General features: G+C 35.6%; 1 protein-coding gene and 1 long non-coding RNA gene across 9 annotated transcripts; one reads left to right on the forward strand and one right to left on the reverse strand.

The window, feature by feature from the left end:
* The first annotated feature begins 401 nt into the window (after positions 1-401).
* LOC124409940 lies at positions 402-11,938 on the forward strand. Its single transcript, XR_006929554.1, has 3 exons — positions 402-539; positions 2,982-2,988; positions 11,928-11,938. It is a non-coding gene; the product is annotated as an uncharacterized LOC124409940 (long non-coding RNA).
* Positions 479-27,795, reverse strand: LOC124409937 (bromodomain-containing protein 2-like). Of its 8 annotated transcripts, none has more exons than XM_046887911.1 (25): positions 27,218-27,795; positions 25,371-25,452; positions 24,684-24,982; positions 24,115-24,163; positions 22,736-22,777; positions 21,358-21,606; positions 21,030-21,224; positions 19,182-19,799; positions 17,704-17,781; positions 17,260-17,355; positions 17,047-17,148; positions 16,784-16,929; positions 16,491-16,641; positions 15,492-16,065; positions 15,220-15,378; positions 14,961-15,080; positions 14,382-14,531; positions 5,987-6,069; positions 5,324-5,453; positions 3,913-4,293; positions 2,880-3,428; positions 1,795-1,940; positions 1,562-1,711; positions 1,157-1,465; positions 479-723 (listed from the first exon to the last, which is right to left on the reverse strand). In XM_046887911.1, exons 3-25 carry the CDS (start codon positions 24,692-24,694, stop codon positions 658-660), a joined length of 4,554 nt encoding a protein of 1,517 aa, XP_046743867.1. In that variant the 5' UTR covers positions 24,695-24,982; positions 25,371-25,452; positions 27,218-27,795; the 3' UTR covers positions 479-657. The 8 variants fall into 8 exon arrangements, with proteins under 8 accessions (XP_046743867.1, XP_046743868.1, XP_046743869.1 ...); XM_046887912.1 differs by having other exon boundaries at positions 5,336-5,453; positions 27,016-27,795; XM_046887913.1 differs by having other exon boundaries at positions 1,795-1,922; positions 27,016-27,795.
* Between the last annotated feature and the right edge of the window lie 199 nt (positions 27,796-27,994).

The following is a 27,994-nucleotide window of genomic DNA, read 5'->3' on the forward strand; positions in this document are numbered from 1 at the left end:
TTAAAATTCATCATCTGTTTTCCGCGATATTCTTTGTTTTGTTTTGCCTTTCGTTTTTTTTTATCTTCAAAATTTACATAAAGTACAAACTTATGAAACCAGAAAATTTAACACAATAATAATATATAAGTCAGTATAGAGTCATATTATCCAAGTATGTCGTAAGTATATTTTATCTAATTACATGATGGTCACACTTTTGGTGTCCGCATTGATTACACAGTCACCTCGTCACACTCACCGTTTCCTCCTCTCTACCAAGTTTTCAGAAGAAAAAAAAACATACCAACATCTTCCGAGAGACAATTATTTTAAATATAACTTTCGTTGGAATGTCCCAACTGCACCAACACTTGAAGTAACACACAATATAAGTGCACTATTTGTCTCTGTCTCCTTTTCTATCTCCCTTCCTTTTTTCTGTCTTTTGTTATCCTCGTAGGATAATTAACAACATTATATATTAACACCATTTTTGTTGTACGACCTCTCAGCCCCAGAAGGAAACAGGAACAGCACAAAAAAAGAGATGCGGAAAAGTGTGTGTATATATATAAATATATATATATATATATACATGTATGTGTATATAATGAAACACCGCACCAAAGTCCTGCCCAGCTTAAACAACATTGTCACGAGCAGCGCGTTGCAACATTATAAGGATTCTTCAAATGCAGCCATTAAGTCACTCTGCATATTCATGTCTATTTGACCGGCCATCTGTAAAAAAACGAACCAGCGTTGCTAACATGCGAATTCAACTGTACAACTTTACGATATACCTGAAGGCCTTTTCATAGTGGCCACTAAAAGTAAAAGCGAGTGGAAAATATTTCCACACCTTTCGTGACCGGATTACAATTTTGTCCCTGACTGAAATTCAAACCAACAGCAGTGCGATCAGGGTATGTTTAAGAAAGGGATCTCAGAATCAATAGATAATAAAAAAAACACGTCTATGAACTAATCAGTGGTCGTCAAACCAAGCACGTGTCACGAAAATGTTTCTTAGCATTCTGCTTCTCCATGAGCGAAACTAGATTCTTTCTCGTTCCATATCACTACAAAATTCTCTGAATAATTAGAAAAGATTCCTTGACTTCCAGCCACTACGTCTATCAGCTCGAGCAAAGATTTAAAAAAATATGCTCACCGCTTCTCTTCTACGTCGTTCCTGCTCGCGCAACCTCTGTCTTTCTCTTTCGGCAGCTGCCTTGTCTTGACCGGAAGAGTGCCCTGGACTACTGCTGTCGGTGTCGACAGCAGCCTTGACTTCTTCCGCTCTCGTTGTAGCCACCAGGGTAGTCTGTGGGTCGACGACAGTTTTCCTGACCTTATCGAGATTGTCTTCTTCCTCTCGTTCTCTTCTTCGCTCGTTTTCCTGCCTCAATCTTTCTCGCTCTGCATGCTCCTTCTGCTGCTGCTGACGACGCACTTCTTGTTGCTCAAGTAACGCTCTTTGCTGCAAGTCGGGTGTTTCGTGCAAGTATTGAAATTTAGGTGTACACTTTTCTTCCCAAGTAAAAATCCACATCTATGGACTAATCAATATACTAACCCTGTCCTGTTTCTCCTTGGCTTGTCTCTTGAAGGCTTGGAAAGTATCCCTTGCAGTGCTTTTCATACTAGTTCCAGCTGCAGATTGGGGACTCGATGCTTGCGCCAAAGAAGACCAGGACGATGGGTTTTTGACGTTTGGCTCCACGGTCTGAAAGGTGATTATTAGTCATGAGAAATAAGTGTCAAGAGAGACCAACCATATCAATTTGTCTAAAAAAACATCGGTCAAACCTTATTCTTAAAAGTCGAAGCGAAAGTTGTAGCTGGATTCTTGGAGTCCGGTGGTGTCATCTTTTTTTCGGTAACATGTTGCGAGCCTGAGTGGTTGCTCATCGGTTGCATTCCCATAGCAGTCATCTCTGCAAACAGAGCTCCCGCTAGAGCGCCAGTATCGATGTGAATTATTAGTAAAGCAGTTAGTGGGCGTCTTCATTTTATTTTTCATTCGTTAATCAGGGATGGTACGCTTTTTGGAATCTAACAATTCCCTGAATTTGAACAAGCATTCCAGACGAGAATATGATTTTTCAAAAGATGAACCTCTTAGTAATAACACATTTTCAAAAAAATTACATCACTTTTAATGTCCCAATGATATATAAATAAAATACTTTTAGTTTATACAATGAAAAATTTGCATCGTGTGACCGATTTTAATAAACTAGGGCTTATTTTGTGGGTAAATTAATTTTCTGCAAATTACATAATTACATTTTGGATGAAAATGAAGTGTTTCTTTTATCAAAGCATGTGATTACACTTTATCACTTCCTGATAACGGTTTTTTTTTTTTTTTTTTTTGATCAACTGAAAAGCCAAATAAAAAATATGACTATTGGTTTTCAGAGAACTCATTTACGAACAAAATCAGCTGTAGTATATTTATATCGTTCAAACGATGTAACTTTCCCATTGTAGAAATGATCCGATAATATGATCTCATCGAGATCATCAATAATGGTGTTATTGTAAGTGAGATTAATGGTTATTTAAATTTTTTTTTTGTGGTAAGAGAATATTGTTTCTACTAAATTCACCTCGATTAACTTCAGTTACTGTTTCAAACGTTATTATATTTCCAGCGTGATAACTCTTTGAGTGGACATTTGATACATCCTCGAGAAACCCCCTGATTTTTCCCAGTCTTTCAAGTTTTCCCTGTGCGTGCTAACTCTGTACTTCATTTTCATTTTTTTTTTTTTTTTCTTAACATCGATGCAAGCATGCTAATTCAACGACAGTCACAGAACATTGCGTTAAGACGAAACATCGCTAAAAGCACAGACAACGACAAGTTCGTTTCAATTCAAACTTACCATCCATAGTTTTCTGAGGTATTTGCGGTTGTGACATAGCCAAGGGCTTCTCTTCCATCTTGATTGGCAATGGAGGAATATGCACGGGCATGTTAACCATAGGCACAGGGTCAAAAATTGACCCCATCGCCATGTTGCCTATACCCATCCCCATGTTCATTCCGGAGACGCCGTTGTTGTTCAACATGTTGGGAGGTGAACTCTCCCGTTTGATATTGGCAAAGCCGTTCGAGTGTTGCTGGGACATTGTCATATTGTGTGTGTTTGGTATACTCGTCATAGACGATGTCGTGTTTATCATATTGTCCAGCGCATTGTGAATAGAAGAATGCGATAGGTGCGATGCGAGACTCTGTTGCAGGTTCATGTTCAAATTAGCCATGTTTATATTGCTCAAATTGAGATTAGACCCCATACTCGACGTCATCATGTTTACAGGATTTTTCATATCCGGCATTAAACTCAGCGTATTGTTGACCGTTGTCGATGGGGGCTGAATCATGTTCGACAGCGTCTGTTCCAAGGCCGTCTGCGTTGTAGGCACGGATGCTGCGTGGGAAGATCATATCGTGTTTTGTTTCTCATACTCATACATTTTTACAATACCTAATCAATGATCTAATACTATGATCATAAGGAACACCTATCGCAGGACAAACCATTTTCTGAGTTCGAGCCGTTTACAGTCAGTGAACTTACCATACCAAGGTGTTCAGGATCGCTGATTCCAAATTAAGCTTTCAAATTATGAAATATAAGATCACTGATTCAATACAGCAGCTTAAGTCTGCCACATTTTAACAGCTTAAACTAAAAAACAGTTGATCTCTGAACAGGTGTTTACAGGAACTTTGGATCATGGAATCCGATAAGATATTAATTGTTTCAAGAGTGGCATGTTTTTATGCTGACTCTTAGGAAACGATAAAAGCACCGTTCCTAATCGGTAAAATAAATTTTCTCAATGTATTTAAATGGGGAAGAAAAAAAATAAAATAACAAGAGCGTCAAAACCTCGTTACTGTTTAGGTACCTAGTGTATTGAAAGGCTGGAGAAGATCCGTCTGTTGATTTAGCCCTGTCCCATCAGTAGTCACAGAGGACGTTGTGTTCGGATAGGAACTGACCGGCGTTTGGGGCTGAGTCAACTGTGCTTGTGCCTGAGCGACGACAGGCGAGGTCACAATGCTGCTGGTATTTGTCGGTGTTACACTAGGAGGCGGCGTGGGTACAGACACAGACGGCGTCGGTGGGTTCGACGTGGTCAAAGGAGGTGTGGGCTTCTTTGTCGGGGCAGCGGTAGCCAGTGAGATTGGGCGGGGTGGCTGTGCCGGCATTGAAGCGTGACTAGCTACAGGTATTCCTTGATTAGCCGTTACCGGAACCACTGCTATTGGCTGTGCGGCAGTGCTTCCTGATGGAATCATAGGTGAAATCAAATTCAATTCTCATCACCTTGTTACATAGATTTGAGTTCAAATTCCACATCATTTGTGAGTCGATGCATCGTTTAGAGACGTTAGGAGCAGTCACTAAATGAAGTGTGAAATTTTTATGATGTTTTATGATACTCGATTGACACATTTATGTAATATTTATATATGTATATATGACATATTTATGTATGTATTTCATTCTGCTAATTTACTGATCTTGAAGATGAGTAATAATAAATTCTTGAATTGCAGAAATGGGTAGAAATGGAAATGCAGAAGCATCAGAAACTGGAAAGGTCGTAGTATTGAGTTTGCAAAGATGCTTTAACTTATTACCAAAGGATTTTGAAATACAGAAAACTCAGAATGAATAAGAATATGTCAAACCGAAACATAGTATGTATGTGTGACTTTTCTATTTGCTAATCTTTCTAAATTTTTTTTTCCAGTCCACAGAAATGTACGACATTAAAAGGTCAAAATTGATATTAAATATCAATAGTTTATTGCTTCTTAGAGTTATACACTTTATAGCGAAGAGTGCGAATTACTACACATAACAGTACATAAGATAGCACAAAATTTGAAATTAAAACTCAAGTCAGAGGCATTTTTTTAAAATTAATTCTATTATGATTTTTATACTAGTTTAGCCATTTAGCCAGAGTTCAAATTTTAAACTCTCAATCTAAACTCGACACTAATTCTCATATTGACGTAATTGGTATTTTTAATGTTTCATATCAATTCAAAGATTCTGTTACTGTGTTATATGTATTACGATGTTGAAATAATTGCTATAAAGTGCACAAGTTTGCGAAATTAAATATGGTCATTCACGTTTCGACTTCTTTGAAAGGCCCAGATCATATAAACTATTTCAGAAAACCCAAAACCACGACTGTATCTCAATTTTCAAGAGGTGAAAGTCAAAAGAATTCTAAACGAAGCCTCAGAGTAATACAATTAAATGTTGCAGTTAAGATATGTATTGAAAAATGTTAGTACCATTGAACCTACCTTGTTCAGTAGGTATACTGTTGGGTTGAGTTACGGCAGGTTTAGAAGTTGGTACGGTCGTGTTTAACGGCGGTTGACTATTGACCAGCAGCCCACCGGTACTGTTCAAACTGGATGCCTACATATTGTTTTTCCTCATTATTAAATTTTCGGCTATAAAAATATCTCGAATAATCTGACAAATTGACCTCACATCGAGTTTCCAATTTATTGTCTCATTGACGTGTATTAAAATTGTGAAACCCAAAGAGAAATAACTGATCGCCAATCTAACTGTGTTGAAATTATTCAAGTACTTCAAAGCAGAAAGTTTCACAGTGAAAAACTACACGAATATTCTAGTTTAGGTGCGTTTAAAAACATCAATCCCCACAAACAAATAATACAATGTTTTGTGTTTTTTAAATCATTCAATAAACTTCGAAATATGTACTATACTGCACTATATAAACATTCCAGGTTTGCTATTTAGATCATCGGAAGTGTGTCCCATTTTGTCAAACAATAAGAATATGATAAAAAGTGTGAAATCTTGAAAAATTCTTCCCTTTATCTCTACTGAATCCAATCTTATAATGCAAATAAAAATTTTAGCGCGTAAAGCAAATCCTTGATTAGGACACGTCACCTCCGATATATTCATAATCTTACCGTCGTAGCAGGAGGCGCTGAATGTGCGGTAGCAGTCGCATTTTTCTTGGTTTTCTTTCTGGGTGGACGATTAGTAGAATTTCCTGTAATAAACGTGACATGCATCTATCTCGAAAATAAAATGTGTGCCATCGCACTAAATTCGTTTCTGTAATATCTCTTAACGGTGAGTTTTAATTAAACGTGGAGCTAGCGGCAATGCCAAGAACAGTGCAGAGAGGATACCAGCCATAAAAAACTTTGGATCGTGACGATAAGTAGAATAAGAAGAAGAAAAATCATATACATACATACATACATATACATATGTATTATTAAACAACACCAGTATTATATTTTCTAATAGATTTTATTTTCATATACTTATATAATAATTGTATCACTGTGTACAACAATGGATTTTTTTTTTTTACTTCCTTTTCTTGTTTTTCTTTTTTCAATTTAAATATCTCAATCATACGCTTTATTTTTTTATTAATTTTTTCTTATTCGTGGACTTTCATTTTGAGGATGTGTATTTTTATATATTTTTTTTCATATGTTTATTTGTTTTTCATATTAAAAAAATCTTAATGCATAAAACGATTCTCATCTACCGTGTGTATATATGTGTGTATGTATACATACACACACATATATGTAATGTTCATCAAATTCGGTCGTTATAAGTTCATTCATTCTTGAATAGGATTTATTTATTCATTTATGCATGTATATACATATACATATGTTTTGAAACATACATATACACGTGGTATGTAATTGTTATATGAACAAATACAATTTATGTGTGCATATGTATGTTCCAGTTCTGTTCTTTTATAATGATAATAATAATAATAATAATAATAATGATAATGATTATAAAACGCTGACTACAGAAAACCATCAAACTCTAGTAATTTCTCATACAAGTATAATAATAACTAATAATTATCAATTAATAATAGTAATGACAACAGGGGCAGAGTGGGGGTTAATTAATGTAAATAAAAGTCACATAAATGGTACAAATCTGGGGATTTAACTTAAATGTGGAGATGATAACAAGAGTGAGATGCTCGTAAACCTCGGTAAGCATTTTTATATATCAGTTATGATTAGCACAACACTGAGATCGATGGCTTTTGCGTACCCCTTAGAATACATTGTGTCTATAACAATTTATCATTAAAACCGTCGTCGCCGTTCAACATCTCCGTTTTCATAATTGAATATCTCTTTACTTCGAGTTCTTTCTTTTTTTTCTTTTCCTGTAAATTCATACATTATATGTATGCCCTGTTACGGATATGCGTGTGTGTATATGTGTGTGTATCCATAATTAATACGCAACGAGATATCGCTGAAGTGAAAATACTGTTATAAACGAGAGGAATATGATAATAATAATAATAATAATAATAATAATAATAATATGATAAATCTACCTATCTATCTGCCTAACTATCCATCTACCTATCTATAAAAGGGAAAAGAAGAAAAAAAAATAGAATAAGAAAACAAGAAAGCCTAAAAAAAAGAAAGAAAAAGAAAAAGACAAAGGCAAATAAAGATACAGCGAGGAGTTCCAGCTTAGAATAATTAATTTATGTATAGTGAACTGGTCCACCAGAGAGGCCAACTTTAAATCCACCGCACTCATTCAAGCATTTAATATCTGCTTCACTTCTTTATTCATTATTGTATGCATATGCCTGCGTGTAATTAAAAAATGTCGCAATCACTGTCTCTTGCTTTCTCATTTCGAGTATGCCTTAACCCTACTATTCAATATTTTATATGATATATTAGTTTTTACTATTTACAATATGCGTATGATCATTCTTACATAGTTTTGTTTCAACTATCTTTATTATACCTTTTCTTCGTGATTCACAAGCACGAAACATTGAAAACTTTGTTGGGAACGAAATTACGAATGTTTGAAAAGTGGTACAAAATGGAAAAAGAAATAAGCAATTATTACTATTATAAATAAAGAATTACAAGTATGTATATGTATATATACGGAAATTAATCGAATTTCATTTTTATAAGTTTCGCTTATTTGTGATTTATTTTTTAATTTCCCATTTTTTCGACCATACGAGATCCCAATAGTTGATTTATATTCGTATATGCATATCGACGTGAACGCGTTGATTAGAATATTCGCAAATTTAATAAAGAATTTTTTTTTTTTCAAATTGTTTAAAATTTCACATATATATATAATCAATAATACAATAATTAGATTGGAAGGCAATTTGAATATAATTATAAAAATGCCCCTATACATCGCGTGTTTAGTTATTATACAAACTAATGGTGATTGTGTCTTGTAACAGATGTATCACTGCTTTTCGATCTATCCTAATATTCTGTTGTAGCGTGTACTTTTTTTTTTTTTTAATTCATTTTCTTCTTTTTTCGCACTCATTACCTAAATATAATGCATTTCAAGATTTTTTAGCTGGTATTAATAATAGTTTGTAACTATCTCTTATACAGTATGTGTAGCGATACAGAAATAAAATATCATTATTATATATATGTTTTTTTCTTCTCTCGTTTCTTCTTCTATCTCTCGTCTAAGTGTTTCCTACCCAGTCTAATAATACCTTACATTTGCTCAGTGTAATAACCTCAGAAAAACGACTAACACTTTTTTATCTGTTCCTTTGTCCTTCTTGCGTAATTATTTTTATTTTTTTTCTTTTCCAAATTTTCTCTTACGTGACCGATTTACCGGTTGTATCTCGATGGTGAGTGTTTTTTTTTTTTTTCCTTATTTTCTCTTTCCCTTAAATTCATTAGTTTAGTAAAATTTCCTACGGTTACTTGTTAGATTCTCTTTGGTTAAGAGAGCAATAACTTGGGTGCAGAAATAGATATTTTTTAAGTACGCCTTGCTGCCCGACTATCAGAGCAAATGTGTATGATTGAATGAAAATAGTGTGAATTAGTTTTAGTTTAGTTGTACTAGAATGCAACTTTGATCTTCGTCTATCTCCCACCCACCCATTTTTTTCTTTTCGTTTTCAATCTACATTCATCTTGCCCACTGAACGGATTTTCGTGAAAATCTTAAGGAAAAACGCGCGTGCTCGCGATTGTGGTACAACAATCATTCTCAGTATGCATTCGTTATATGTATAGTAACCGACTATAATGATTTATTTTGTGTGTGTGTGTATGTTTATTTCGTTAAATGCATAATATAATATAGAAACTAAGATTTACATGATGTATCAACAAAAAACACACTATCATGGAGCCAGACTTTTACACATGGTAGAGATATTAGAAAAAAAATTTAAAAAAAAAGGAAAAGAAAGTGAAAATGGAAAATGAAAAGAAATATATCCCTAAAATTAAACTTCATTTTTTTTTTTATACTCGTATAAAAGATTTTCTAAAACTGTGTATTACAATAGGACGGGTTAAAATGAAAGCACAGTTAATAATAATAATAATAATATAATACTAAGAATATTAATAATAATGATAATAATAATATAGCAATGATAGTAGTAATGATCTGTTTAAGGTCAAAGTAAATGTGAATATCGCGAAGATGTTGCCTACACTCAAGCTCTGTACTTTAAAATTCGGCTTTTTTCCCTCACTTCTCTTCTTTTTTTTATCGAAACAAGATGAAAAATCAAGAAAGTAGTCAGTACAACCACATTGTTGTAATAATTATTATTAGTCGTTATATCATATAAGTATTTATATATATAAGGCATGTAAAACCATACCGTTCTAGATATAACCTTATTATTAAATTAACAACAATAATGATCCGAGCATATGACATATTTTTTTTTCTTTTTTTTTTTTTAGTGTATAATAAAATTGATAAATTAGATATTTTCTTCCTGCTTCGCCTTTGATTTCTTTCTTTACTTTTCTTTTGTTTTTGTTTTGTATTCAAACCCTAACGACAAAAGTAAATCGATTGAATCAAACACGTGATCGAATAACATCATTCGCCGACGAGAAGCAGCTACTAGCGATGGAAGAAAAAATAACATGGAATAAGAAAAGAAAAAAAAAAAAAGAAAAGAAAAGAAGAAGAAGAAGAATGGTACGATGAGTCGAACAACTGGATTTTCTCCAGATGAGCGGAGTGCAAACAATGTGTTTGGAGGCCAGCGCGCGCCTAATTTACTTACATTATCCAGATAGATACCCTGATCAATTTCTGTTTTTTTTTCCCTTGTGCCCCCCTCCCCCCCTCTTGTCCCTTGCTATTTCTCTTTTCTCCTCTCCTCAAAAACGGCTGTTTATCTGTTATCGTAAGGAATGTCCCACTGTCTTTCTCTGCTGCATGTAATTGACTCCGACCAGTGAACGTCTTACTTACATTAACACTTGGGCGAGCCAAACTTCTTGATCTAACACCAATTGTCGGATGCCTTAGCGTCAGTTCTCTCCTACGATGCGTAACAAAGACAGCTTCAAGAAGGTGCGATTTGTTCTCTCTATTCGTTGTACGGCGAGAGGCTTCTGTCACCTTTTCAGAGATGCAAAACATAACAGCGTGCGAGAAAACGTGTAGCTATCTACGGTATATGCTTATTTGCATATGTCTTACGTACAACTTTCGCTCTCCGTTTCATCGTAAGAATCAAGTTTCGTTCGCACAGAGATTTGATAGCTCGAGAGAGCGTCGACTTAATTATATATAATAAATAACAATAACAACCTAACGTACAAAACGATGTTGACAGTTTTTACCCGTACCTAAGATGCGCTGTCTTAAAAAATCCAGCCACCAATACACATTGTCTGCATTTTTTCATGGTGTATTCGTTTTTTTCCCCCGTACAATGGTAGTTTGTCTCTTTTGTTTCTTTTCTTTTCTAACAATTAAATATTTATTATAAAGTCCACTTATGTTGATAGGAAAAAGAAAAAATTGAATAAACAAGATACCCGCAATATAATACCAATAATAACAATTCTGTCTCTCATTCGACTAATCTTTTTTTTCATTTCATTCATTTATACGTATTTCGTATAATATCTCCGCATTGTGAAAACGTAGCAATTATGGTTATTTTTCCATAACTTAAAGAGTTTTGCCACCGTATTCCTGTCGTAAGTGATACGTTTAATACGATTAATGTTATGCATGAACCCAATGTGATGGAGGAAACGGTTGAATGTTAAGAAAATAATGAATTACCAAACAAAAACGGAGAAAAAAAAAAAAAAAGAAAAGAAAGAAACAGTGATACAACTATAATAACGATCTACTTATCGATTAACAATGACGAAATAATTGTTGTACAAAATTGCAACGTGCCGTACTAGGTGTTGATTTCTTTTTCTTTTTACTTTTTTTCGATTACATATATACATATGTATATATGTAAATATCTGTATATGTAGAATGCAGGGCACAATAACATCATCGGACAAGCCCCACAATGATAATCATTTGTCAATTTTCCAACCCACAGCTTTCTTCGTTTTAATGAGAAATAAGTGAAACTTTTATCAATAAGGATACAATCTTCTTCAGTCTTTGGTACCAAAGGTAAAACAAAAATATACAAGTACCGAGGAAAGCCGTGGCGTTTTGGGTAATAATGAAGGTAAAATTCTGCAAAGTAACGAAAAAGCGAGAAAAAAGTGAAACAAAAAAATCCAAACAAACAAATTGAAAATCAAAATGCAGCGATTGTTTTTCGGGTAGCGGAACTAATCATTATCATTATTATTGTTGTTATCGTTTAATAGCGACGACAATAGTGTCGAGTCAAGAGAAAAGAATGCATAAACTGATCTGATTGATTAATTAATTAAATAATTAATAATCACCATAATCATCATTATCATCATCATCCTCATCATCATTATCATTATCATTATCATCATCATCATCATCATTATCATCATCATCATTTGTGAATAAAGCTGGCATGGCATTGGTATCCTCTAAACACAGTCTGCACTCCACTAGCTCACCATTAATTAATATTCTTACCATTGTATATTTGTATCGTTTCATTTGTAAGTCCATAGAACATTAGAACAAAACAAAACAAAGAAAAAATTTTTTTTTCTTTTCTTTCGTTTTCTTTCCTTAAACTACAAGTAATCCAAAAGAATGATCGTCGAGTAACAAACGAGTGACTCGCTGGATTTTGTCTGATAAATATATATGATACACATTCGTCTATTTTGTCCTCTACTAATCATTTGAGTTTTCATGCCAAACATTCAAGAGCCAAGACAGCTCATAGTCACCTATCATACTCGACGATAAGACTTCATATTTATAAATTCGATGCAACGCTAAAGGCTAGACCAATAACGCCGTCCTATTAAATAAGTATATGATTAGAAGAAAAACAAATTATATTTATATATATATATATATATATATATATATACACATATACATATATATATAAAGCATTGTGTATATACATATACGTATATTTATCGATTTTCAATACAGACACAAAAAAGAAAATAACCATGGATGAAATTGTGCAACCTGAATGATAAAATTTGAGTACAGGGGTGTTTTCAAATTCAATTCTTGCATACTTTTAAAATGTATATACACAAGTATGATATCAATCAAACCTGACGTATTGTATTTGTCACACTACAATTGATACATTGGTTACACTCAGGAAGATTGAAATATAAAAGTATAATGCTACTCTAGGCTAGATGTTGGTAAAGAATGAAATTATAATTAAAGTGATATTCTAGTTTTACTGTGGCGTAAACCAAAACAAGTATAGAGAGCAAGTCGAAATCAAGTCTGTAAGTAATATCGTTAACACTTGGAAACGAGAAAATGAACCCCTGATAAACAAATCTATCGCCTTAGCGTATCCATATTGTCAAGAACCACGATCTATTTGTAATGCGATCAATTTGGAAAATCCAATTTTTCACAACCTTTAAATGAAACACAATAAAATATTTCAATTAGAGTGTATATTCTGTTAATACTTTACTTTTGAAAGTACAAACTCACTGATATTGATCCGAAAAGTATGATTGTTATGTCGAATTTGAAGAAACGATCCGCACAGACACAAAGGGATGAATTTATGAAAGATAATAAAAAGGAAAAAAGAATCGTTGAAAGTAAAAAAAAGAATTCAACCAAAGGCGAGACTGTGAGCGCATGTATTTGATGATGCGTGTATAAAACAACAACAATAATTAAAAGTGTTTTATAAAATTGTATACTTTTTTCATTGCCGCAGACGCGAGAAAATAAATTGCTTAATTACAGAAGTTTATCGCACATTTGCCCTCTTTGTTGATAATAAATATTAACATTTTCCCTGGATAATTTTCGAATTAAATATGGTACATAAAAATCAAACCAACTGTACAGAATGCATGTTTTTTACGTTCTGATAAAACGCCAAACAAAAACAGTTAAATGTCGATCGAATGGTGGATAAGACTAATCAAATTTTCGAGAAAAAACTGTCAGCTCTCTGAATGCGCGACACAAAACAGCAGGTGTGTTTTTCTTTGATTCGAAACGAAAATATACTAATTATGCTGACAGCGTGTATAAAACATTCATAGAGAAGTATTTATCGGAGTTTGATAGGCTTGTAATGTCTGTGCGGTAGTGTAAAACTAATACTAGCATAATGATAAGAAGTTTAAATAGTTTAATTTTCGCGTATCAGATAATTTATCAGATGCAAAAACGTGTTTCAATGTATCAATTCTTAGCGATTTCAATGGATTCCAGGTTATTCCGTAGAATGTGTAAATATGAAGAAAAATGATAAAGATAACAAAAAAAGAAAAACAAAAAAACAAGGGAGCGACACAAATTTTATCATGCCTTTTAGTTGAAAGCCAATTATTTGTCGACTGTATAATAATGACTGATATAATTTCGTTGAGCAGGAAAAAAAAAATGGCTATACTTTAATTTAAAAGTAATTTCAAGCTTCGTGTCGATATAATATTGTCATTTTCAAAAGCTGCAGTGTATATTAATTTTGAATACTGCTAATGTTAAAATATACTTTGTGCTTTATAGTAAGTTACTAATCGATAGAGGGGGGAAAATTGGGGGCAAAGGGGCGAAAAAAGGGGGGTGGGTGCAGAGTTGACGAGATTAAAATTACCGTATTAAACAAATCGCGATAAATAGAAATAGCAGTTTTGTACTTGGAACATTCAATCGCTGAGTGGACCACCAGTACCGAATTTGTGTTCGATAATAATTATAATTCGATTTGAAGTTTCTTTGTTTTCCCTTCTCTAAATATCCATAACTTTCCTTGCCTTCTACTATTCTTTTAGATATAAGATGAGCAAAAACTCTATTCGCAAGCCAAGAGTTTTTTGCTCTGTGTCGTGTGAATTATTGGAAACAACAGTTACGTGATATTTGAAGTCTAACCTGCTTCGCTGTCACTCGAATCACTGGAGCTCGAGGAAAGCGAACTACTGCTCGAATCGCTGTCGCTGCTACTACTACTGGACGCCGATAGCCTCGATGGTCCACCTGCACCTCCAGTTCCACCAACATCCACGGATTTACTACTGTCTTCTGTGGACAAAAACCGTGAAAGATATCTTTAGTTTCTTGGATGCTTTTTTTTCGAAACTACGTGGAAAATTTGTTTTCTAATAATATTTCTTTTCCCTCTGTTTCTCACTTAATGTTTCTCTGCGTATTATTATTAATATTACAATTAAACAGTCTAACAAATAGTATTTACTGAGAATGTTAGGTTCATATTACAGAGATTTTACGGAAATCAGACTATAAAATAGATTAGTGAATCCTAACTCAGTTGTAATACGATGATCAGATTGTTAGATAAGCTAGAAGGTATTTCAGGTGTAGATATATATATATATTAGGATTCACTAATCTATTTTATAGTCTGATTTCCGTAAAATCTCTGTAATATGAACCTAACATTCTCAGTAAATACTATTTATATATATATATGTAAGTAAAGTTAGTACTAACCTTTCTTAGCAGGTTTCTTGCAATTTCCTAGCTGCCCTGAGACATCTTGCAATCTCTTTTCGAGCTCCAATTTTTTTTCAGCCATTTGCTCGTCCTTGGGTTTACCACTAATCTTTTTATCTGCAAAATAAACGTCGATGTGTAAAAAAAAAAGAGAAAGGAAAAACGTTTACAGCCAGGAACCTTGTCATGGCAGTTTCTTTATATGCAAATACAATATACGATCAGGTAAAATTATCAGAGAAAAAAGACAACTTACGTGGCTTTTTTCGAAGGCAGGAAGCTACATAACTCTCTAACTCTCTAAGTGTAGACGGCTTCAGAGTTTCAAAGTCAATTTCAATTTCGTCGGGATTCGAATCCCTCAAAGACGGCTCACGCGATTGAATAATGTGTACAACTCGGCCCAGCTTGTCGCCTGGAAAACGAAAATATGGCCTGTGTGTAAATTGAATGAAACTAAAGAAGAAATGAACCCATATGTTCTTGGCTTAGATATTAAAGGTAAGTTCAATAAGATGGTAGACATACCAGGTAGTTTATTGATATCTAAGCTGAGTTGTCTCTTCTCGTCGTAGGACATCGGCTTGGCATTGTCCTCGTCTTCCGAGTCAAAGGCCAAAATAGGTGGCTGACTACTGGCATTCTTCTTCTTGTTTCCGGTCGATCTGCTGTTGGCTTTAGACCTCTTGTTCGCCGTGTTAGCCGTTGCAGCTTTCCCTGGTCCACGTCCCTTACCTTTCGGTTTAGCGTTCATCGTGGGAGGTAAATGGTGGCTGATTCCAGGTCCGGAATGCGCCTTGTTGGGTCCCACAGCGATCGCTGGGTGATGGATATCCGCGGCCATCGTACTCGGCATCTTCAGATCTCCTGCACCCATTGCTACACTCGCTATACTCGCCCCTACGCTGTCCGATACATTGGGAATTCTACCGCCCGGTTTCATCAGCTCCTTCATTGCCCCACTGTGACCAGCACCGGCACCAAGGCTTCCCCCCTTGCCACCGCCTGATGATTTTTTCGGTTTCTCTGGTTTCTTCTTTTTACTTTTTTTCTTACCACTCTCTTCTACTAATTTTCTCATCTGTTCCTGCATTGCTTTCAGCTGTGTGATCGACAGAACAAAACTTAAGTAAATACGGTTTCAGAACAAATGTCACACTTTTTTCACCACAAGTAATAATTTCTTTTTTTGCAATGACGATATCGCTTTCAACATTTCAAATTTACAGTAAAGTATCAAAGTTTTTTTCTCTTCAAACACAATATTAAATATGCTTATAGTTTGTGCAATTTATGTCCTGAAAAACTTGAAAACATGATGATAAAATATGTGATATTTCTTTTGCAAAAAAACGTTACGAATTATCTCAGATGAGCAAATATTGACCTAAATCATTTCCAGTAACTTGAACAGAAAGGCTGCTTCTCTCATGTTTAGAGTTTTCCCGAATTTTTCTCTTTTACGGATCGCTAAAGATCGTGGGAAGGAAAATAAGGGTGGAAAATAAAATAAATGAAAAGTCTCACCTCTCGTTCAAGGGCGACAAGCTTTTCGGTACGCTCTTCATCAGAATCATCACTTTCGGATGAACTCCCCGAACCAGAACTAGTACCGCTGGTACTGCTGCCGTTTATACCAACCAGACCGCTGAGCGGTTCGTCAGGAATTTTTGCATACCTAGCAGAAGAAGGAAAAAAGAAGTGAAAATCCAATTAGTCAAAATGTACGAAACTGGTGCGCAGTATTGCATACCTTAGAATTAATACAGAAACAGAAATCCCTCAAAATCCTAGGTAAATTAAACTTTCAAACTACCAACCTCATTTCAAACACGTCCTGCAGTTTCCTCGCCATTGCGACGACGTCGTGATCTGGTGGGTTGTACTTGTAGCAATTTGTAAATATAAGTCGTACGTCCCCAGCAAATTCTTGCGCCGTCTTATATTCACGAGTATCCATCTTGTGCTGTAAGTGTAAACAAATGATACATTTTTTTTATTGCCAGATACTTGACGCGATGATTATTCCAACACACTGGATAAATTAAACGGACTAACGACAGTCTGTGCAAAAGTAACATACCTTGACAGTTCCTAGATCCATTGGTTTTTTAATAATGTCGTGATAGTCATGGAGGCCGAGGAGAACCGCATCTACAGGCTTATAAAATGGCCACGCGTAACCCTGTGTGTCACATTAAATATGAATAATATATAATGTCTGTAATTGTATGGACATATTTTTTAGTTTTTTTAGTTTTCGACGAATAAGAAAAAGTTGACATTTGACATTTACCGAATGTTTTTTAGAGAACAGCTCTTTCAATATTTCATTACAGGATTTCAAGGCTTCTGACAGCTTTTCGTTGGATTTACCGCCCGCATGTTGTGGCTGAAAAAACATCAAATTGTAGCTTACCGTTAATTAGATTAACTTACTGACGTTTTTTTACAGAAATCTTTCACCTCCAAAATATTCTCTTTTTTTTGTATTTAAACAAGCGTATAATTTAGAGTTTATACTAGAAAAATTGTACCGTCAATGAATACACAGCATAGTCCAACGAATTTTGTCAAACTCGATTGTTAAAAATCGATTATTAAAAATCAAAGAAACGCTTTGGATAAAAAGGTGGATGCATAACAGAGAATCAAATCGGATTCAAAAGATATCTGATAGTGATAAGACAACACAGATGAAACACGGCGTGCCTTAGTAGGACAAACTTGGGGTATGTACCTTCTGGGCCATCGGCCCCATCAGGGGCATGTTGGCCTGGTGGAACGGCACCAGGCCGTCTTCTGCTTGCCTCGTTGGCTGAAACAGCCCCATCATCAACCCTCTGTTAGTACGTTAATGCCATGATGTTTACATAGACAAGCAAACGTGCAGGTACAATATGAATGTGAATATTAAGGTACACTTAACATAAACACGGATAACATGTTTACTGTATTCATCTATTATATGATGTAAATTTTAATAACTTGGATTCAGGGATTTTTTCACGCACATCACAATGTTATATACAATGTCGCATCGATAATGCTTGAATGTATTGTACAAATATCGCATGTTTAATTTTTTCTTGTTTTTGAGTTTTCAAGAGTCAGTTGATTAAATTTTTTATAACTGTTGATCAACAACCAAGTTTCTGTAGTCGATAAAGTGGATTCACTAAAACATTTAGAATATAAGTGGTGTACAGATGTTAAGAGCAAAATCTGTATCCAAAAATGTACTCATATTCAAACCAATCTGGTACTTTGTTCTTCAGCTCATTTTTACTATTACTCAATTTTGCCTCAATATTGTACCCGGCATGTGCAAAAACAAAACATAGTGGAAAAAAAAGGCCAAAGTTAACGATGTAAATGTGCTTAGTTAACTTGCAATGTACAAGACATTGTCTATTACCTTGGCATCGTCAACAGTGGCATAAAAAGTTTTCAATTTGTGTGTCAACTCTTAAATTTTGTTCTTCTCTTTTCAGAATGGTCTGACACAGGCTTTTTGATAACAATATTTGATATGGTAACGCAGAAGAACCTGATCATCTGATATCAGTTTCAAAAGTTTTCACAAGGTTTCTACTAATATACGAAAATAAAATTCTCTGGGGATTCCAAGACTATTTAAAAATTTTGCTAGTGTATCGAAGACAACTTTTGCATTCATGCAGTACTAACTGTTGTACTGTTCTATATGTTCGAGATTTTTTTGTTGTTTAGATACATCTGAACGAATGAAGATTTTTCATATCTTGTTTTAGAAACTGAGTATTTTCAACGTTTTAGAATTAAGAAGGTTAAACGACAACCATACAATATGGTTTTTGAAAGTTGAAAAACATTTGTGTAGCTCAGCTCTGTGTTGTTTTTTTATAGGAGGTAAAAGAAAATCAAAGATAATAGAACCTTTTCATAATCTCAAATTCGTTATTTGATATGTTTCATAAAAATTGAAGTACATTTGTCAACAAAAATCTGCTATGAATTCTGGATTTTCTCGACTTTTTCCACAAAGTAGAATGACCTGAATCCTGCATTTATTATTGTAAATTATTGTCAAACAACGAAAAAACCGGGTGAGCAAAATCATTTCATATCTGATAAATGAAGAAGAGACTCAGACATGTAACAAAATAGCACCGTTTCAGTATTTCTCAATCAAATATGAACAGACGAGAAGAAAACAAGGTAACAAAATAAGCTTACCTTCTTGATCTGTCTCCCTGACTCCCGCCTCGTCGAAATTTTCGCATTTTTCGATTCTAGCGGAGGGTGATAAAGCGGTTCGAAAGAGTTTGCCGTTGGCGTGGTTGTATCGGCCTTTCTCTTCACTCCTTTTTTGGGCTTGGCGGGCTGTGCAGGTGGCATAACTGTAGGAGCAGTAGGAACAGGTGGGGGAGGAGGAGCGGCTGTGGCAGGAGCCGGTGCAGCCTGCGTCTCCATCGCAGGTTGGGCATGGTAGCCGCTTGTAGGAGGTACAACTTGCTGGGGTAGAGAGTTGTGTGTAGCCATAGGCGCAACTCCTATACTAGTCGGCGGAGCTATCGTCGTGGTGTTTGTGCTTCCAGGCACAGAGGTCGGGGCCTGAGTACCAAGGGGAGGCATCGGAATGATGCCCGTCGTTCCAGCGGATGTTGCCGAGGGGGTCAGACTGTTCGGAACGGTCGAACTTACGGCTGCTGCAACCGAGGATGGTCGACCTCGTCCAGCGCCGACCGTCACACCTGGCCCAGCGCCGAGTCTTCCTGTCACGGCCTTTTTACCTTTCAGTCCCTTCGGGACTGGTGGTTCTAGCTCAACCTCCTCCTTCGGCATTTGTGCCACCTTTTTTTTCAACACAGTTTTTATCGTTATTAGAGAATGACGATATGTCGATTATTTATAAATTGATGGAATATGTTCAATCGGCTGTGTAAAAAGGGACTTGAAGTGTGTAACGTTAATGTAACGATGAGTTTTTGACAATAATCACTGTCTTGAAATTCCGATTGTCTCAATTTCATCATGAATATTGTGGCCACAAGTATCTGATTTTGAAAATTCCCTGACATTTCTGTTTTGGTCGAAAATACTAGTAAATATGAAGTTTAGGTCTTACACATTCATATTTATATTGTTATTATCTTTATAAATAAATATTCACAATCGAACGAAAGCGGCAAGTAAAATGAGAATTTGAAAAACGTTTGAGCCAGCAACTGTGAGATAAAAAATCATGAACAGCTGGTTTAAATTATATTAACTATTGGAAAATTTAGAGATCGCATTGAACACCATATTTTGTTGAATTTCACAAGAACTGAGTCTTTGCTAAAATTTGTGACCTGTACAAATACAAACTTCCCAACTTTTTCATAACCAGAAAAATTCCCTAACATTTCTTGGTTTTCGAGATAAGTGGCCGCCACCACGTTGAATCACAACAGAGCAGAACATACTTATATTCTGGCCACTCAAGTCCTTCAAAGTAATTACAAAAATATAAGACATTATTAGGATTTTTATTTCAGTGCTTCATTACGTTAATGTTACGCAATTTGACTCTGCAGGTAAAGTTAAACAGATCGCTTCGAAGTTACTTCAGAATGTCTGCTGCAACGTAGCACAAAAATTTGTTGAGTTTTCCAAGTTTTTGCATGTAATTTTTGGAATCTTACACATGTTTTTAGGATATGATTCCACATTCATAGACTGTCAAACAATGTTAATCTGATCAAATATACTCTTCAAATTGTCTTTATTCAACAATTTTCAGTATTTTTGTTTGATGGTTGTTCACGTGATAAAATTTCCAATAAAAATGCATTTTTACAACACGAAATTAGTTATTGAGAAAATACTACAGAAAATTTCGTTCAACCCTCAAAAAATACCTTGTGTACCTACGATTTCTGAAATTTCCAAATTTTCCAAAACATAATTATTGCTAAGAATAGTTATCAATTTTTTTTTTTGTTTCAACTTAATACCTTGTTTATTTCTTCACTTTCCGATAAATATTTTCACAAATACTGTCTAGAGTAGACAACAAAACAGTGAAAACATGACTCTTACCTTAGTGAGAAACAATTTTTCCAAAGCTTGTGCCATCACTACCACGTCTTCTCCTGGTTTATTGTACACGTAACAGTTGGTGAACATTGTGTTAAAGTCCTGGATGCACTCCTTTCCAGTCCAATAGTAATTGTTCTCCAACCGTTTTTTTATCGTGCCAAGATCCATCGGTTGTTTGATGATTTTGTGGTAATCCTAGCGAGCGGTGAATGGATAAAAAAAATTACAACATGTCGTAGAAGCTTGGAAACAATGACTCGTTTGAATCAGCCAATCTGTTACTTTCGAACGAGCATTTAACTGACAGAAAAAATATGGTAAACCGTACTGGCAGATTCAGCTTTTTGGCATCTACTGGCTGTTGAAAAGGCCAGACAAATTGGTGTTTCCATATTGGTTTGAGGACACCTTTTTGCAGATATTGAAGCTGGTTGGTAATGCGACCAGGTCGATTTGGTGGCGGAACTACAGGTGGCTGTACCATGCCGTTTACTGGCTCAACGGGCGGCTCATCCCTCGGAGGCGGTTCCTTCGGAGGAATAGCCGGTGCATTTGACGTTTTGCCAGGTGCGCTCGTCTGTGGTTCAAGAAACTGTGTTGAATCTCAAATTTCTAGCCTCATTAGAACGAGTTTTCATCAAACAAGGTAGAGAGCTATTTTTCTTTACACAGAATCATTGTGTTATTAAAAAAAAAAAAATTAATAACAAATAAACAAAAAATAAAAGTAGCATTTCATTTCTTACTCAAGGCGACTACGAGTTTCTCATTTGCATGCATTCCCACACTAAATAATACCTCGACAATGTTTTATCGGACAAAGCATATGACGGTAAGGATTAATGATGTATATTTAATAAGAGCTGACAGCTATAACCAGCATTGTTGGAATAATAAAAAAACTAACATAAAATAATTATTGCACAGATCATCAACTGTCGGATAAGAATATCATGCTATTTGAAATCCACCGCACTTGATTTCCAAGTATAAAGCTGGAAAGAAATTCTTCAACATCTTTTTGCATCGCTAAAACTACATCCGCAATATCATTTACAACGGTGAGAATCGGTTCCACATCCCAACTGATCTCAGACATGCGATGCTAAATGGAATACTTTTTCCATTTATGCAATGAGTGGTTCGGGCTGCTAAGATAATCCAAAACCATTGAAAACAATTTACCATTTTTCAGTTTCTTTTCTGTCTTTTTATATACAAGAGAATTTTATTGAGTATATATTTTACTCAGAAATCAAGCAATACAATAAATGGTAATATTTGAAGCAAGAGTTAGTTTAAATTGCATGAAATTAAAGCATAAAATTTGTGGAAGTTTGTTAGAAAAGTTGAAGTGATATTAACACACATTTCTTTGGTAAAAAATTTACACAAGAATTACAATCGGCTTAACTATACTAGACGCAGTTACGACAGACGATAAATCAGGATTTTTCGACTTCAGCCCAAATCTTGCTTTGTTAGAATTTGCATCACTACTTGCATATAAGGAGAGAACTAATTGGTTGCATCGAATAATTCAACATTTTGGAACTGACAGAATGAAACTCAAAATCAGCAATGAAAACAAAAATATGAAAAGAGATGTACAAAAATGAATTTGCAAAATTTGACACCCATTATATTACAATATACCAATTTTTTCTCGTAACGTTAGATAATAAACCGTCAATTCATAATCTCACCTTGGGTATATTACACAGCCTCTCTCGCTCCTCCACATCTAACTGCAATTCATATACATACATACTATTCAGTCAAACAGCACACAGATGCCTTTTATTATAATTTTTTTCTTTTCCTATTTTGTGGTTGTCGTAACATTTTTTTTACACATAGGTATGCAAGTGATGGAAAATAAGATTGCGTGAAACCTCTTGGGTCATTCCTATGCAGTTAGTGGACACGAGAAGCGTCTGAATAAGTGTATATTGTGGAGACAGCAAAGTATCAACATTTTGATTATGACCAGCATATTTGATTTACACCAAACTCATACCTACGCAATTATTTGGGAAATGGTGGCCAGATTTAATTAATAAGATTGAATGTTGGCCGACAATATTTTGTGCAACAAAGAATAAAAATATAAGCTTATTATATAAAAACAAAAATAGGCATCAGAGGTGGACTTATTGAAATCATAACATTGATGCAAAATAATTCTTTTTTTTTTCTTTTGTTAGTGATTTAAGGCGATGTTATGCTCATTAAAGAATAAGGAATCGCTGCCGATTGACGTACTTGGCTGATCTAGCGTTTGAAGATTTACATAATTCAGTAACTTCTACAAGTCGAATGAAATTAGTATTCAGCTCTTCTGACTAAGCAATCTTGAATAAAAATTTTCAAAAATTTCTGTTTTACCTGACCTTTTGAGAAAGATAAAAGAGAAAAGAAACTGTAATAAAGATCATTTTAGACAAACAAAAGTATAACATTGCCTTGTAATAGTTAAGATATTCGCAGTTGTTAATAAATGCAAGACAGACAAGTAAAAAAGGGACAATATTCCAAGTGTTAAGTGAAAACATGAAAATCTATTCCACATTTTTCTGCGGTTTCATTCAATTTCTCCAGTTTTGTTATTAATCTTCAATATAATTTGGTTATGAGAAGTTAACGATGCCGGACAATGAAATAAAAGTTGTAAACACAAACCAGATACCCACACTATTGTTAGACATGCTTTTCAAGTAGCTGGACGTAGAATTACACCCGTGAGAAATAATTCTTGAATAACAATCGATACTCTAAGGTTATATAAAGTGAGGCGTGTAACTTAATCGTTTACCAGATTTCTATTTCCAAAGAAGAATAGATATGAGGAGGTCAAGTTCATGGTCTTATACAGTCAGATTCAGCCAATTTCAGTGGATAAAATTGATATTGAGTCATCCAAAAAGGGGCGAGCCTCAGTTTTGGGTTATTCGGTATTTTGAAAAATTATTGAAAGCCTTTTCTCTTTCCTTTTTGAAATGATTTCAATATTCTGAAGCAGAATTACAAAGAAAAGCTTGATAACTCAGTGCTCAGACAAAATACAATCTTGTAAATGACTCACCGAGTTATTCTGCGATATAGTGTCCACCTGCTGCATCTTGGCTTCGTTTCTGTAACACAAAGAAAGAAGAATATTTGATTAAAACTACAATAATTAATACAATCTCATATCATTATGTTGCCACTGGAATTGTAGCATTAATAAATTTACAGAGAATAATTGCCATATTGTGTATATATGTACTACAGCCAATTGTTGGAAAAAAACACTTCTCAACTTATCAGCGAAGATACATGAATTTCAAATGAGTTACTTAATTAACCGCCTACAATATCAGATATTAGAAGGATCTTTAATCGCGTTAAAGTTGTGCCAATAAAACGAAGAAAAAAAAAATATATAAAACCGAATAAGAAATCATGCACAGCGGTAATCGTGCGGCTAACTGCGCTGCCTGCTCCTATAATATTGCAGAAATGAGCGAGATAAATGTTTTCGATATAAAAATATTTTTTATACTTCTGCAACAGATGTGAATAAAAAATGATGAGATAGTGAATGATTAAATTCTAGTAAGAAAAAAATGAATTAATAGTTTGAATCACGACGAGATATCCAACTTTACCCACCTTTCCGACATATATGGTACATAAATGCTACGCAGCAGGTTGCAACTGCTTTACGTCAATGTTACGCTGCTTGACGTTACGAGGCTTCGTCAACAACCAAGCGGGCAAGGATATACTCGGAATTGAGCATCGTAGCTCGCTAATTGGTTGCCAAGATGATTGGGCTGCGACCTGGGAGGTTGGTGCCAAGGAGGCATAACACTACTCAAGCCTACCGAACAACGGCGGCTCCAATGTCAGCCCTGTACGCTGCAGTGATTCGCCGTCACTCCGGCCAAGACTTGCGACTTTAGCAACATCTGATAACATAACAAGAGGAGCCCATATTGTACAGCCCTGACACAGGTTTCTGCATTCTTTTCATCAAAATCCTTCTCAGATTTTTAAACAATGCAGTATTTCGTCTTGACGAAAGAGTGATTTAAAATTAGAGAAAAAAATAAATAAACATGCAAACACTCAGCACTTCTACTACAGACTTGAAGTCATATTCGGTGTAGAGAAAATCTAGTTTCCGTCAGACTGTATCTAATCAATTTTTCATAATCCCAAAAACGTTATTAATATGAATTGCAGTTCAGGCATTGCGAATATCACGTTAGTTCATCGATTATGCACAGTTATCAGTGGTTACGAAGAATCCAATGGAACTAATGTATAAAATAAACAATTTTTCATCAGACTTACTCAGTTATCCTTGGATTTTGAATCTACAGACGACGTTCTGATTTCAATTGTTAGACTCTCTTGCTCTTCAGAAAAGAGGTTTCTATTGTACAAACAGAAAAAAGAATGTTGATTAACATTTCTAGAGCACGGACATTATAGTTTGGATCTAAGGATTTCAACATCGTTGGAAAAATGTTCAGTTAAAATTTAATTCGACCACAAGACAGAGGCTTCCTTTCTGAAGTGTTAAAGAGACTCTTTAAAAGATACTAAACAATGCAGAACTCAGCTGAAAAATGGTAAGTCATGAATTCTTACATAGCTGCCATCATTTGCCGATGATCAATCAAGTAAAGTGAGTTTCGCAAGCCCTGAAACAGCTTAATTCGTATCACTGCTTTTGTGTCTTCAGTCTAAAAAGTCAAGTTTTCCATAACATAAATAACGAGGCTATCGGATCCATGTCGTTTCCATCAGTGATCGAGAAAGACGCGTTGATGAAACAGAAGTACATCCGTTTCTGAGAAAGGATGACGACCAGAAGATTAATTTGAAAAAGCGAGCATTCTTACATTATCGTACGGTATTTGAGCTACGAGGCGCACGGCGTGTCCTGCAAGTTCTTTGACTTTATTTTGTCTATCGACAATGCTAAATTTGGCGTAACGAAAAAATCTTACAGAGTGAACCAAAGAGAGAAAAAGGGAGAGAAAGAGAATAGACAGTGAGAGAGACTAACAAATGAAGGTACACTATCAGCTTGTGAACGTTTTTAATCAAACCACCTTTAGTTCAGAATTGATCACTTAAAAGTTCATCACATGAGTAGTAACACAAACTTGAACGGTGTCGATAGTCTACCTGATCGTCGATCAGCGTTTCAGAGCTGACAGAACGGAGTAAAGTGTGTCGCACGCTGAGGTGGTGGAGTAACAACATTAACTACACACTCTCTGCAGGGGTATGAGATGACAATTTGATGCGAAGAAATGATGCCCTTGACACAATATATAGGCAGAGAAGAAGACAACAGGACAGTCGACGCAGAGAACTAGCAAGCAGGCACGCAGTCAGTCAGTCAGTCAGTCAGTCAGTCAGTCAGTTGGAAGGAAAAGAGAAGAACGCAACGACAACGGAGAACGGAGGACGAAGACGAGGACGAGGACGAGCGTGGAGACGCGGGTGGTAAACAACTCGGCACTCGTTGGTTCGAGGGTAAATAGGAGCTAAGCAAAAGAAACGAACGGAGGATCGAGCGGCGAGCGAGGCGACACGACCACTGGTGCTTGAATCGTCGCTCGTCCTCGCTCAGCCTCGGCCTCGGTCGGTCGGTCGGTCGGTCCGTCGGTCGAGCTGGCTGGCGGGATCCGCGCCTAACCAAAGCGATTGAGAAGTACGTCAGTGTCGCAGAGGCTTGGAGGTACCAAATAATGAAAATAAAGGGTTTTGCGACGCGGACGAGTAGACTCGGCGGCGTTCGGTGCTTGGGCTGTTTTTATTTCACGTAGGTTTCATTCAACATGGCGGTTAGCCCACTTTGGAAAGAAAGCTTCGAGGTCTATTGATATGTTTCCGTTATTTATACGGGACACCGGCGTACATGCACTGATATTCATATCACAATTTACTCGTGTGGCACTCAGGATTATAGAGGACCACCTACCTGATGATTGCCGCCGGTTTTTCAATTGGAATTTTATCAAAAACACTACCACTACGCCTCGGAACTCGCTCTACGCTTTCTCCCTGGCTCGCTAGCTTGGTGTTATGGCCGATCCGTTCCCCGCCGCCAGCCGCCAGCCGCTGCCCGCCCTCCGTCACCTCACTCGCACTATCATACAATTTATTCAGGGCAACCCACTCACGTTTGTCCGATAATTATTTCACCTTGCATCGATTATTTTATTTTGATAATATTTTATCAGTACCCTGCACCGAAGTCCGTAGACATTTTCCTCGGGACTTCTATAATCGGATGCTTTTCCGTACCCATGATGATCTCGGATCTACAAACTAACGATCGCAGCACCAACAATGGCTACGCATTCTTTGCAACGTACGAATGGTCCGTTCCGTCGTTCCCCCAAGTCCAACAAGCGACAGCTTAATTTTCTCTTTTCCTGGATCATTATCGACGAGAGCCTTTGCATTCACCTTGTACCTAGTTAACGAGACACTCGTTCCTAGTGATTACATATTTTTACGGTAACAGGGAAAGAGGTTTGTGTTCAATGAAACAATGTCGTGTTATAAGTACGTTCGACGATGCAAGTGATGCCTTTATTATTCAACGTCAAAAGTAGGCAGCTTGTACCGCCGTTCCGTATCCACCCACAATGCATTGGCCAGATGCTACAAAATCTATAATAAAACCTAGAACATTCGTTTCAAACTCCGCGAATCAACCGAAAAACAACTTTATAAATAATTTCACTATTTAACAATTAATTACACGTTCTAAAAAGAACCGAAGTAAATTTCACGAGTGACGTGTACGCGTCAATGGCTTCAACAAGTTCCGTTAAGTGGGTAAAATGGCCGCTGAGGAACAGCCCAAGTTAATATTTTTTCCAATTACCATACGTCATTCACTTTGAAAACTTTTAGCGAACAATTCTATTTTCGTTTGTTAATTTACCTGT

Source organism: Diprion similis, chromosome 8 (assembly GCF_021155765.1).
Source record: "Diprion similis isolate iyDipSimi1 chromosome 8, iyDipSimi1.1, whole genome shotgun sequence".
NCBI classification, from domain to species: Eukaryota; Metazoa; Arthropoda; class Insecta; order Hymenoptera; family Diprionidae; genus Diprion; species Diprion similis.

Bases quoted from the DNA above. Each gene is read 5' to 3' on its own strand.
- LOC124409937 (XM_046887911.1), bottom strand. The intron at 17,356-17,703 runs GTACATACCCCA...ATGTTTTTTCAG, and splicing joins TGGGGCCGATGGCCCAGAAG to CCACAACATGCGGGCGGTAA. The intron at 16,642-16,783 runs GTTGGTAGTTTG...TTCTTCTGCTAG, and splicing joins CAGGACGTGTTTGAAATGAG to GTATGCAAAAATTCCTGACG.